The sequence below is a fragment of the Strongylocentrotus purpuratus genome, unplaced genomic scaffold, assembly GCF_000002235.5.
Source record: "Strongylocentrotus purpuratus isolate Spur 01 unplaced genomic scaffold, Spur_5.0 spur5_scaffold_3, whole genome shotgun sequence".
Taxonomy (NCBI): Eukaryota; Metazoa; Echinodermata; class Echinoidea; order Camarodonta; family Strongylocentrotidae; genus Strongylocentrotus; species Strongylocentrotus purpuratus.
Window position 1 is genome coordinate 15,600,151 of NW_022145609.1, and position 14,422 is coordinate 15,614,572.

General features: G+C 38.2%; 1 protein-coding gene across 1 annotated transcript in view; it reads left to right on the forward strand.

Annotated features, from left to right (window-relative positions):
- The first annotated feature begins 1,718 nt into the window (after positions 1 to 1,718).
- The window catches only part of LOC100894098, a 49,797-nt gene continuing 37,093 nt past the window's right edge, over positions 1,719 to 14,422 (forward strand). Inside the window, exons 1-2 of the mRNA XM_030996144.1 lie at positions 1,719 to 1,932; positions 9,103 to 9,500. Of these exons, the coding sequence (XP_030852004.1) occupies positions 1,719 to 1,932; positions 9,103 to 9,500 (612 nt within the window). The remainder of the gene's footprint in view (positions 1,933 to 9,102; positions 9,501 to 14,422) is intronic.

Here is a 14,422-nt window from a genome sequence, read left to right on the forward strand (position 1 = left end):
GGCCAACCCTTTTGATCAATCGGCAAGACATAGAATGACATTCCCAACCCACGTGTATTAAATGGGTACCTAGCCTCAGCAAGAAATTTCTTGAAAGCTACTGTAAAAGCAGCTGTCGGCTTGTACGACCAATAAAAATTGATTAGTACAAGTTTCTATGAGAATCCATATTCAACAGAAACATATACATGTGGTCTTTATAGACAGGTGGTTGCTAAAGCAGGTTTGACTGTGATAACTTCATATACATGTATATAGTGAATGAACCACTATACCTTGACACCTCTATCAAGCATATTTTGTGGTAACAAGTTTAGGAAATGGTCACTTCACTTAGAATGCTAAATTGGGAGGAAAAAGGGAGGAAAGATCAGTAGGAAATGGACAGGAGCAATGATGGAAGCCTAAACAAATTAACCGATGACATGGAGACAATTTCAATTATATTTAATGTGTGTCTGGAATGGAATAGGCATGTGAGCAAATTAACACGGGAATTGCTCATAAAGCTTAATTACATCTTTTTCTGTTGTGTTATCAGTCTTAATCATCAAGAACCACTTGTAGAGCGATGCAGTGGAGGTGCTATTTGTTGTTGTAAAGTGGTTCATTTACTTGACTCGTGATCCAAGGGGTGGGGGTTTGAATCCCAGCCTGGCACTATATAATGTCCTTTGACAAGACATTAATCCACATTTGCCACTCTCCACCCAGGTGTTAATGGGTTATATTGATACTGATGTGGCCACCCTGGGTAAATAAGAACCAATCATCATTGTAAATAACACGGTAGCATTAATTTAAAGCCTATCTGCACTATAGTTTTGCCAGGAGGGATTAGAACTCCCTGCATGGTCACTGACAGGTCAAATCATCTCTCAATTAACATAAGAAAAGGGGGACCATGGGACCAACAGGTACCACTTTGGCATTGTTTGCTATAGAGAGCGGGAGCAGCTACAAGTAGTGCAGTCCTGCTTTAAAGAAATGTACTTTTATCCAGAACTTTGATGATTTCTGAACTCTCCATTTCCCATTGGCTTGATACGGAAAGAATGGATCAAGACATTAATTACCTGTGCTCCAACCCAAATTATTTTCATCTTTTCATTTGTCTCCATCATGTGCAATAATATATAGGCCTATACTGTTGGCGATCAAGCAAAACAAGTCGATCTGTCTTCTGTGATCAGTCTTGGGAGGTTATGTGGCTTATCTAGCCGATTAGATCAATTATGAGCAAGTAATGTTACATAAGAAAACATCCAACGCTGCCAAGGGAGCTGTTTTATGATCATTAGAAGTTTCCCTCCTTGAATCATAGGCCAAGAAAATGGACCAGTCATGCAGTGCAGGCATGAGTGATATCTGTACTTGTGTTTTTTTGTTTGGATTTGAAATTATATGTTATGAAGTTATTCCATATGGCTTTTGTATATTTGCCATGTTTATTTTCAATGACCTGGGCCCTACAAATTTCTATGAAAACAAGATTGCTCTCAGCCAATCAAATGCCACTTTTTCAGTAACTTATAACAGTTATTGATATTTTGTTTTGATCACAAGTTTTATGACAAAGGGCCCAGGTCCCTGTTACACAATACTTAATTGATACAATTATTTTCATGTTGTTCAAAAATATTGGGTAGATTAGAATGAAGATCGTCTTCAGAACACAGTTAACAAATGACTCTTGCATTTTCTTCTTTTGATGCAGAATGATCCCAGCATGGAAAAGACTCTACAGGCACATCAACAAACTTCTAGGATGTTCCACTCGTGCCAAAGGGGTGTCCCACTTCACCAGACAGCAAGGTGAACTCATCCAGCTGTTGTGTTATGTGCAGAGAAAGCTGCACCTCCAAGGGTACAGTGTTCCTCTCCACCTCCACAGCAAATGGACTCGACTCTCCAATACAGCATATCTGAAAGGTATATCAACAATGTACATGTAGCGCCTCACCACCAACTGCACTTTGTTAGACCAAACTTGCATTTTTAAACTTTTAAAAGTGTAGCGCAACATAAAGGTTTGCTGACAAATGGCCTCATACATTTGTGATCTCAGGATTGAGTAGAACCAGGATACCAAATATTAGCCATTTTATTCTTTCAAACACATTTATTTAGCCAACTATTAGTACTGTACAGCTCCTTTTGGATATATTGCAGTATTTTATGAACCTTTTGAAGTTTACAAAACAAGTGCAATACATTCAAAGCTCTCAAATAAACTTGTGTAGCATCTGAAAACAAGAAGTGATCAATTGATGGGGATGAGACACATGTTAGGGTTAGATTTAACACATTTCTGATATAATATTTAACCAAAAATTGAACAGGTGAGATGACATTTGCAATTAATGCAGGTCTAATTCATTGGATTAGACAATTGGACGATAAACAGAGCTTGAAAGAAGGTTAGAGGCTACAGAGACCTGTTTCTTGAAATATTATGAATATATCATGGACAGAAAAAATAACAAATGAAGAAGTATTTAGAAAAGCAAGAGTATTTCCATCACTCATCAGCACAACAGGGAAGAAGCAAATGCAATTAGTTGGTCAGATATACACAGAAAGGATAATCTGGAGAAAAAAAAGATTAACAGGAAAGATTGCTGGATAGAGAAGCAGGGGAAGGCAACGCCTCACATATCGATAAATGGGCAAACAAAATAAGATCAGCAATACCTGGAGGTGTTTTACAAAGATCCTACTTTGGACTTAACAATTATGGAAAATCATTTTGTAAAAGTTATTTTTAAAGATAAAGACAAGTTATGGTCGTGCGATTGCATTGTCAAAGAAACGTTGTGGAATCGATCAGAAAAGGTTGATCTTCTTCTTATCGAGTCACTACACAAGTCCCGTCCAGTGGTCCACACAGGCTTTGGCACGGCAACTAACGACTTCCAGGTCATCTTGGGTGCATGGCTCTGGCAGGAGTGGGCAGACTAGCAGGTGTTCCATTGTCTGTTCCTGGCCGCATTCACATGCCGTTTGTTCGTCTCCTAGACCCCACCTCTGCATTAGGACTCTGCATCGACCGTAGCCAGTTCTTAGGCGGTTGAGGCTAAGCCAGGTAGGCCAAGTCTCACTGGAGCCGGTTGCGAGGGATTCCTTCGGGCTGAGGGAGAGTTTGTGTGGAGTGGTCTGAAGGTGATTAGACCACAAAGTCATCCTTTGGTTGTGAGGGCTAGTATTAAGAGGCTCTACCGAGTGCAGAAAGCTGTGTCTGGATTTGAGCCGCTTGCCCACTGGCTGTTGTTCGAAGAGTGGGTGGAGTGGATTGTTTTCTTGTTTGTCCTTTTCTTTCTGGGACAAGACCAACCTTCTGACGTGTGGAGGGGCAATACCGCAGAGCAGGTAGATGTCTTCTACTTTAGTTGGCCTTAGGCATCCAGTGATCGCTCTGCAAGATGAATTTAGAGCTGGTCAATCTTGGGTGCATGGGCCGACCTACTCCATACTGGTGATGCATACTCCGCAGCAGAGAAGCAAAGCGCGAGGGCTGTCGTCCGGATTGTTCTGGCATCAGTCCCCCAGTTGGTGTTGGCTAGCTTCTTGAGGATGCTGTTGCGGGCTCCAACTTTTGCCTTTGTGTTGGCAATGTGGTTCTTGTAGGTAAGGGAGCGATCGAGTGTGACGCCTAAGTAGACTGGGTTGGGAGTGTGCTTCAGCCTTTTCCCATACCAGCTGATCCTTAGTTGATGGTTGGCATCCCTGTTCTTGAGGTGGAATGCGCTTATCTGAGTTTTATCAGGGTTAGCTCTCAGGTGGTTGGTCGCATAGTATGGGATGAGACCGGCCAGGGCATCACTGAGGGACTCCTCCAACTTCACAAAAGACTGGTTCTGAGTGGCGATGCAGAGATCATCGGCGTAGAGGAAGCTCCTGGTGTTTGGGTGGATCGGTTGGTCATTCGTGTACACGATAAAGAGTAACGGTGCGAGCACACTTCCTTGTGGTAGGCCATTTTTCTGTCTGTGCCATCTGCTGCGATTCCCATTGAGAACCACAAAATATCGCCGATTGGACAGCAACGTCTGGATGAGTCCAGTCAGTCTCACGTCCTTTGTTAGCTCAAAGATCTTCCTGGTAAGGATTCTGTGGTTCACGGTGTCGTAGGCAGCAGAGAGATCAACGAAAGCAGCTCCGGTGATTAGCTTACTCTCATACCCGTCCTCTATGAACTGAGTGAGGTTTAGGAGTTGGCCAGTGCATGATTTTCCTGGCCTAAACCCTGCTTGTTCTGGAATGAGATGTTCATCCACGAATGGGGCGATGCGGTTGAGGATAAGCCGCTCGAACAGCTTATATGTATGGCACAGTAGGGAGATAGGCCTGTAGCTCTTTGGACTGGCTGCGTCTTTACCAGGCTTCAATAGGGCAATAACTTTGGATTTCCTCCAGAGCTTTGGGATGTTGTTGGTGCCCAAACATTCGTTGAACATTTTGAGAAGCCAGTTGAGGGCGCCTGGTCTAAGCTGTTTGATCTGCTCGCAGAGGATGTCATCAAGTCCAGCAGCTTTGTTGTTTTTCATTGCTTTGATGGCAGCAAGCAGGTCGTCCATGGTGAACGGTCTAGTGAAGCCTGGGTCATCTTGAGAGCTTAGAGCGTCTGGGACCTTAGGGAGTCTGGCTCTTCTGGGGTGATGGTCAGGGTTTCCCCGACCATTCAATAGGAGTTGATGGGCAATTTGGTCAGCAGTGACTTCAGATCTTGGTTGGGCCTTTGTATAGTCATTGCCCAGTATCCGGATCGTTTTCCATGCCTTCCTGCTGCTATGTGTCATGTCAGTGGATCGAATGAATTCCTGCCACTTCCTCCTTCTAGATTCACCAATTTCCTTGGTCAGATTTTCTCCAGATTCCAGTGTCTCCTCACTAAAGGGGTCCATCTGGAAGTGTTCGATGTAGTCTTCATACATCACCTTGGAGTGGTCCGTCAAGCCTTGAATGTAGCTTGTGCGACATCCTCGGGGGATGTTACGCCTTGACGATTTCTTCATCAACTCTACAAAGGTGTCGTAGTTTTGGGGGGTGGCAGGTAGGTCCTGGATGTAGGAGTCAAAGTCCTTAGCAAACTTTTCCCAGTTTGCCTTCCTCAGGTTGAAATGACGTCGGAAGGGTACTGCTCGTGGAGTAATGACTGCATTAACCTAAAGCCCTATCGGTCGGTGCTGGGAGTGAGGGATTGGGTCGAGAATGACTTTCTCGCACTGGTTAGCAATCCTGGTAGATGTAAATATCAGGTCAGGGTTGTAGCCACGTCTCCACCTTGTACTGTTGAAAGAGGCAGGAAGCTTAGCGTCATGAATGAGGGACAGCTGGTTAGCATCTGCCCATGTCTCAATGAGTTCACCATCTTCGTTCATTTCTCTATATCCCCAGGAAATGCTATGGCTGTTGAAATCACCAATGACCACATTCATCCTGCCGTCAGTAGCTCTGCCGGGCAGGTCGAAAGGCTCTTGAGGTGGCTTGTACACGGAGCTTACGGTGATTCCCATTAGGTCAATAGAAAGGACTTCAATGTTATTGATGTCTGATAGGTAAGATTTGTCCACAGCAAGACCATTACGGGCAAAGATTGCACTTCCGTATTGGTCATGTGGTCTCTCTGCGATGAGGATCATTCCGGAGATACGAGGGCGAACTCGTGTAGGCCCGCGATGGGTCTCCTGGAGGCAGAGAATGTCACAGTTGGTTGTTATGCATAGGTCAGCCAAGAGCTCTTGTTTGGCGCCTGAAAGACCTTCAATGTTGGATGAGATGATACTCAGGGCCGGTCCTGACAAGGACCCATGAGTTCGACCCTGGGCCTCAGCAACAAATTGGTCATCATTGTCATTGGTAGCCATGGTGTTGGTTGTGGTAGTTACTAAAAGAAACTTGAGTAGTGTGGTTGAAGGATTCGCAGATTTTCATCTGACGGACCGCGACGTGAACGCTCCTTCAATGGCCCCACTGTTTTTACTGTTCTCCTACACTTAACTATAGTCTAGATACAGTACAGGTGATTGATCTGCAGTAACCTCTAAGTAAGCTATATGGTAATGCAGCAGAATTAATGATAGTCTATCGTATATATTTTGAGGAGGTATCAGCAAGGTAGACTAAACTATAAAAAAAAAAAAATTTTAAAAAGATAAAGACGTATGACATAAAAAGAATATAATCGAAATGTCCGACTAGGTTCCGTGGCACAAACTTGGCATTATTGGACAAACCTACCATTGGAGAAACCAAACAATTACAGAGCTTGAGAAAAGGTTGATCAACTAGCATATAAGTATTGGTGTGTACTGCAAGGTTCTGGAATCATCAAAATGATAAGAAATTTGGCCCAGTCTTCGTAAAGTTACAAGCACTGTACACAGAAAGATGTATATGAGACTATGCACACATGCGCAAAATATTTTTTTTTTTTTTAAACGTTTTAGCCCTCCATAGGCTATTTTATTGAGTCAAACAAACATTTTTACAATTCAATGAAATTAAGTCTTTCCTGAACTCAAACAAAACAGAATACTTTCACATTTCTCTCCTTATTGTTCATACAAACAAATGTTGAAGTGCCTGCCATTTAGTAAAAAATTTGTTATGCATACCAGATATAGAATGGATATATCTCTCGTCTTCATAATATTGAATAATTTTCTTCTTCAAAGAACTAAAATTTGGAATTTTGTTATTAAGCTTTTGAACAAATAGTTGATGCTTAATCAAAGTCACCATGCAACTTAAAGCATCGTTTCTTTTGTCTTCAAAACCAAAAATTACATTTTCTAAATTAAACTCTATCTGTAATCGAGAACCTTCATTTATCCATTTCACCATTTCCTTCCAGCAATCTTGTGATTTCACAATTGTAAAAGAAATGTACAATATCTTCCAACTCTTTGGAAGAGTGCGCGAAATATGCGTTTATCTCTCACACACCAATAGATAAACTAATTTACCAAATATATCAATTAGTAGGCGGTTTCCCGGGAAAATTGTTATCACGTATTAGTCAAAACATATTCTTTCACATGATTGGTAATAAGAGCTTCCATTTCATTTTTTGAAATTGGGGCGTTTCCAATACTGGTCTTTACCTTTAGAAGGCATAAAATGTTGATTCAAATCATTCACGTTTTCTATTATCAAGGAGATTTCATGTTCTTGTTGTGGAATTTAAGAAAAGTCTAAAATGATTGAAATTTGCTTTTGAAAGATTTTATTTTAAGGCTACCAATGGCTCTCCATGATGTTTAAGTCCAACTGGCCAGTCCAAGAGTATAGTTCGACTTATGAGATCTTTGTGAAACACCCCCAAGTTTTTAAGAATAGCAGGTAATGGACAGAAATAGAGGGCAATGACCGCCGTTGTCTGTAACAGATCTGGCGCTTGATGATGATAATCAATTTATTGAATGTACTTGTGTTTGAAGAAACAGGAGAGCATACTATGGAATTCAATATGCTGTTTCAAACGTATTTATCTTCTTCTTTTTTTTCTTTTTTCTTTTTTTCTTTTTTTTGGGGGGGGTCCACACTTTCCAGTGCTGTGATTGCTATTTAAAAAAAAAAATGTTTAGATCGAGAGATAGGCTTTCTTCTAGATATCTTCTCACATTCCGAACGGTGGAGTTTAACACCGAATACTCACTGATCCTACAATAAGACAAAGACACTTTTACAGGAAAGCGGTGTAATCTTGAACCATACAGAAAGAATCATATTTCAGAAAACTAATATCTTGTAGAATCGTTTACAACAGACAATACTTGATAATTCCCCAAGGAAGTCAGATTCTTTGCATTCTTCACGGAATACTAAGCATCCTCAAGATATGCTCTTGAGTCCTTGGTGGGTATAAGATTTCCAGATAGCTAGCTGTAATTGAGACTTCCATCCCCCATTATCAAGATGATGGGATCTAACAACGTAGTGATAGCCAATACAACGCTGAAATATATGCCAATTAAGATGAGCTGTGAGATAAATGAAGATGACATTCGTTATATTTTCTTCTTTTTAGATGATGATTCTTGAAATTACATGCCTGTGTCAAGTGTCACAATAAGATGAAAATATAATGCAACCCTGTCACCTTGGTGTAAAGACAAGGGATAAAAACACCTTTAAAGGTACTATGTCCCTTTTGCAGCCAACCTCAAATGCTGTAGAACTTTGCAGGAATTATGAATATGTCATGTATGTCCTATCTGTGAAATTTAAACGTTAGCAGTGTCCTCATATTCAAATTATGCAAGGAAACCCGTTTACTTGCTAGACTTCACTGTCAGACACTATTGAGTGACTGACTGGCTTTTTTCTTCTTTGGTAATAACATACATGAAAAGAGTTGTAAAGCGTACATGAGCATTTGTCTACATCAATAACCCACTTCTTGTGATGGCCAAGATTAATCTGATTGAATCTTTGCGCAGCATAAAACGTATGACCATTCGATACAATTGTCTGAAAATCAAGACTATTACTTTTGGGCTCTATAGCCCTAAAGTCGATTTGACAACTAATAGTCATTATTTTCCCACTTGAAGACATTTTCAAGCCCCACCTTTTTTAGGGAAGTTCTAAATTAGTATTATCTTTCAAATGCAGTTGGAATTTAACTTTTTCATTTTTTTGGCCTGCAAATGGGACATAGTACCTTTAACTTGTACTCAACAAAGATTGCTTTATGTAAATTCAGATACATATACATGGAGGAATAGATATAGTATTTATTGTATGGTGATGTAAATCATTTTTCAAATTTTTGTTTGTTCCATTTCAGAATATAAAAAAGAGGCATGTTGCAACCATGTATGCTTTCATTGCTGTTCCTCAAAAACATGTACTTACAGAGGGGGTAGTTCAGCAATCTTGTGATTGTGATTTGAGATGAAGAAATCATGTAAATAAACTGATTTACATGATACAAATGCAATTAGGTTCAGTATTGGGAAATTAAGAAAACATGTGTAAAACACGAGACACGATACCAATGTACTGAAAGAAAAAGAAACTTGATTATAAAACTTATTATTATTATAATATTTTCAATGTTCTTTATATATCTTTACTAATCAATTCGAAATGTAGGATGCGAATGCTATATCAAGAATCTTCCAGCCAAAGCAGTGCGTTTGTGGCACCTGGCCATCGCCGACCCTCGACCCCACCAGTCCCGTAAAAAAGGAACATCTGGCACCGGCACCCACCACCCCTCTACATCGTCCAGCCATCTTCCAGAGGACACCAAGCTACAGGATGAGACCACAGCTTCAGGTGATGCAGAGGCAGAGGAGACGTCACTTCGAGATCAGATCATTGAAGCCTCGTTGCTTGGAATACTCTATACCCACCTGGTGGAAGGTGACCTCCAGAGGGCGCTGGAGCTTGCGGACTTGCTCATCACATGCCAGAATGTAGGGAGTGTGATGGCCCCTGAGAGAAGGCCGGGCAGGAGACTGCCGGATCTACCACGTAAAGATATGCAGGTTTGTACCTTGCAGCAATTTGACTTTTCCAGTAAAAATTTTCTTCTCTGTCATTTATGTATACTTATTTCATACATGGTATACTATGTAGATTAGCTGTCTATGCAGGAGGATCCATTTATTCAAGGAAATTAATGTTGTATGCCTTTCATATTTACCAAGATTATGATTTATTTGTCACATGTTCATTTAGAAATGTTTAAAGAAGTTGCTTGGCAATGTGGCAATACGTTTACATAAACCACCTGATCACCATGAGTCAATTTCCATTGGGATTATTGTTTTTCTCTCTCTTGCACGCTCTTTCCCCCTCCCACTCTCCCTTTTTTTTACTTTCTCTCCTCGTCTGAGTTTCCTTCCTACATTTTCTCTACCCCTCCTGTTCTGTTTCTCACTCTGACGATCTTATTTACATGTTTTCCTCTCTTTCTTCTCTCTCTCTCTCTGTCTCTCTCTCTCTCTCTTTATCTTCCCCTCTCTCATTTCTCCCCCCTGTTTCCTTTTTCCTCTCTTCGTCTCTTTTCCCCTCCATTTGTTTCTCTCATCCTTTTTTCTCCCTCCCTTTTTGTCTTCCTATCCATAGCACCCTCTCCTCAGCTTCCCACTTTCTTCCATTCTGTATTTCTGTCTATGTCTGTTTGTTTGTTTGTTCGTCTCTCTGTCTGTCTATGTGTATGTCTATCTCTTTCCCTCTCTTACACTTCTCTCCTCCCCTCACTTTCCTCCTATTTTTCTCTCTAATGCAGTTCTTTCTCTCCCACATCTTTTTCTATTTAACTCTCTCTCTCTTTCTCCCTCATCCCACTCCCACTTTTAATACGCCCTTACCCAGAAGCCATGTCATTACTTTTTGAGACAGGAGGGAAAGTTTATACAACAGATGATGTTTTTCACTCATGTTCTGTTTGAAGTATTCCCTGAAAAACAAACCTGTAATGACTTAACATGTTGTGAGTCACAAGGTCGATGTGAACTTTCACTGGCTTCACCCTCCTTTTTTTCCTGTTCTTTTAGGCCATTCAACCATATATTAATTTAGAGTTCCTTTATTGTTTCATCCTTTCCATCACAAAATTGGTTTTTAGGGTTTTTTGAGGTAAATGTATCTCACGCCATTCATGTCATTGGAAATCTTAATTAGGGATTAAACATGTAACACACATTTTTTCCCTTTTTTACCCAAATTAACAGTCTTGGTTTCCACCCCAACAAAAGTTATATCAGTGCTGTAAGGAAATATAATTTTTTAATCTATTCATCTAGTGTGTTTTAAGCAGAGAAATTCATATCAAATTACATTTTTTAAACTAAATGTACTTATATGTTTTAATAGAAGATTTAGATGTAATTATTTCTGACACCTCTGTAAATACACTTTCTATTAGGTCAGTAACTGAAAATAAATATTGACTTAAATTTTCTATTTTGTAAGTAATAGTAAAAGGATTATCATCCATGGATATACAGTGTATATTGCCCAACAATATGTTGTTTACTTTTTAACTACCGAAACAAACACATTTTTGGAATGGTTCCAGTGTGATCTTTTATCACAGGTCCTTGACACATTTCATGTTTTAGGGTGAGAGTATGAAATGATTTTATTTATTTAAAAAAAAAATTCTGTTAGGAGTAGTTCATCATGAGCTGAGCGGTATACTTATGTACAGTCCTGGGCTAGAGAGTATCATCTCACCACACATGAGTCACATGACACATCAATTTATCACATGTTCATGTGTCACATGACACCATAACATTTTAACCATCCATTTGCTTCTTGACCATTCTACAATTTGATATGAAATTCTTTTATTCAAAACTTATTTCTAAATCGTATGCCCATTCAATGTACGTTTCTATTCATGTAGATTGATATGTACCTTTCCTTCCCTCTTTCTTCTTCTTCATTTTAACATATTGATTGCATGGTTACTCCCATTCTAACTTCCTCCCATCCTTCATTCAACAAAAAATGTTAATTTTCCTTTACTTCTACATGTTTATTATTTTGCCCTTGTGCAATGCAATATCTTTCAAAGAAAAGCAATTATTTATTTCGTAAATGATCATTGTTTTCAGTACTACTTTTAAAATAATTTTACGGCAGGCACATTCCAATTACTGTTGTACATGTATGTGCAAATGCATTCGTGATTTCATTTTTTCATTTGAGTAAAATCACACGTATGCAGATTGATTCAGATCAGAGGGTCCATAATTCAGTACGTGTCAGCAGGCCTATAGTTAATTAAGAAAGATATTAGGGTTCAATTTGGCATGATCTATAAGGCCGAAAGCAAGTAAACAAGTTTTTCATTTCATTTGGGGATTAACAGAAAAGTTAATACCCTGTAATCTGATCCATGCTCCAACTCTAAAACCTCAGCTCATTTTTTAGTTTTCATGAGCGTACAAAATGTTAAAGAGCCTGCGGGAATTAGAAAGTAATTAAAGAATTATTGCATTCAAAACATGCCCTTGGTTGTGATTTTTGTGGGGATAATTATTTCCTTTTATGCCAAAAAGGAGTTTATGATATTAAAATGAATTAAGAACTGTGATTCATTGTGAAGGATTGATCTTGTTTTTATATAGGGTTGAAGGCAACACATACCAGTTTGTCGACCTTTTCATGAGATTATCCTTTTCATCTATTTTTTTTATTTTTTACAAAACACTGCAAGTGATGATAGGAATAATTTTACTAAATACTTGTTTTCTGTTGTCGACAACGACCAAATAATATAAGTGATTACCTACCTACACGATATGTAAAACAGACAAACTAGATCGTCTTTTATCTTTTTTTTTCTGTGATAGAAAATGTGTGACACATGTGAAATAGGCAGTGGAAATTTGTGACCAGAGGTTGAAAATCATATTTTTGTTTTCTACAAATATTTTGTCAATGGATTTTAAATGCATTGGAAAGTGGAGGTCACTTAGAATATGTATAGCTAGTATTTATAAAAATTCAATGTCATTTTTTTCCCTGGCATTCTGTATGTGAATGGTATAGGGAATATGAAGATAATAAAGGATAACATGGGACCCTACATACAACACCCAAGTCATACTTGGGTTCTATGTGGGACAAACTCTATGCGAGCTTGTATACAAGTGTGTCAAGTAATCAAATCAAGTCGTTACTGCAAGTTTATTTAAACTGCAATATCTTGTTGTTTGTAGAAGTAATATTTGATTTTGAAGCTCAAATTCGAAACACTGAGTATATATAGAGACATGAGAACGAGAGGAAAGCACGTTTTGGCGAATGGCGATTTGCCTATTCTGAAAATAGAATTTCAGTTTATATATCGTGGTGGCAATGCACTAAGTAATTGAGATAGCATGAAATCTTAGAAAGGAAGGGTGTTAGCGTGGAAGAGCACAGATTACCAAGGACTGCTGTTTCAGGTATATATATATATATATATATATATATATATATATATATATATATATATATATACCAATGAATTTAGCCTTTCCTGTAGGTCACTCTACTATATTTAATGATACCTGATAAGAGTTGTAATGCACACTACTTTGAACGCATGCCATAACTCTTGAATAGTAGCCGCTCCTAAAACTGTGCGCGTATCATGTGTCAGTGTATTAGATACAGATTACTTGTTACTACGTTACTCCTTACAAATGTTTTATTTAAAAAATGAATTGAATTCAAAGAAAGGATAGACACATGGACTTCTGAAGAAGCCAAGATAATTAATTACTTCTGTTCAAGTGAGTTGTACAAGAAAGAAACCTTATCCTTATTTTTAATATCTGCTTAATTGAAACTTTGAAAAAAGCACTCATGTTTGATATTGTACATGCACATGTATAAAGCAGGAGATTAGTGATGAATATGTTATTAACCACAGGTTATTAATTTGTGAGTATTATAACAAAATCAAACTAAATTTGTTTTAGTCAATGGACTGGAGTGTGTGTCAATAAATTTCAAGCACAGAACATAATGTTGTTTCGATCGTAGAACATAATGTTCTTTTGATCGTAAATCATACAGCTGCTCTTTTAATAGTTATTTGACATCAGATATACAGAGACAGTATCAGGGCTTCCTTTAAAACAATTTGCTAAAAATGTGGAAAAATAAGAGAGTTTTATGAACTAATGAATATTTCACTTATTAAACCATTTAACCTAATATTCTAGATAAATGTGGGCCACTCTATTGAAACAAGCAAATTATGATCAGTTTTTATGATTAATGAATATTAGCAAGCATTTCATATGGAAATTTAAAGGTTCATTCTATGAAAAAGGATTTAGAAATGGTGAAATTAAAGAAAGCAAATTTGATTAAATCAAGAAATTCTGGTCATTTGAATGTCATTTCATTCACCAGATTGTCGCAGAGAATATAACACGTACCTCATTCGAAGCACGCGTACAGAGAATTACTTTGGATCAATCCGAGGGTGTGGGAGGGTTGATTAGTTAATCTGGGGATTAAAATATAATCCCCTATGTATTGAATAGCACCATAGTAGTCAAGCTCTGTCAATTATTGCTTTGGACTGTGATTATATTAATAAATAGTATCGGCAAGCTGGTGGATTATATTTATAACAATAAAAGTACAAAGAATTTGCTATATCATATGACATGAAACTTACCTTTTTAGAACTACCAACTTAATTTCTAGTATTGGATTTCACAAATAGGTCTATTAATATCTTGATGCAAAAAATAAATAAATTGGTGATTATTGAAAAGAGATCGAAACAGGTAAATTGATTCTATAATTAAATAAGTGTGGCACATACTCTGTTCATGTGCTACATATCAGTTGATGCTGCTTTCAAATCAATTATTATCTGAAATAATTAGGATTTTGATAATGAAGGTATTAACAATAACATGTATTAATTTTTTAGTGTTACTGTATG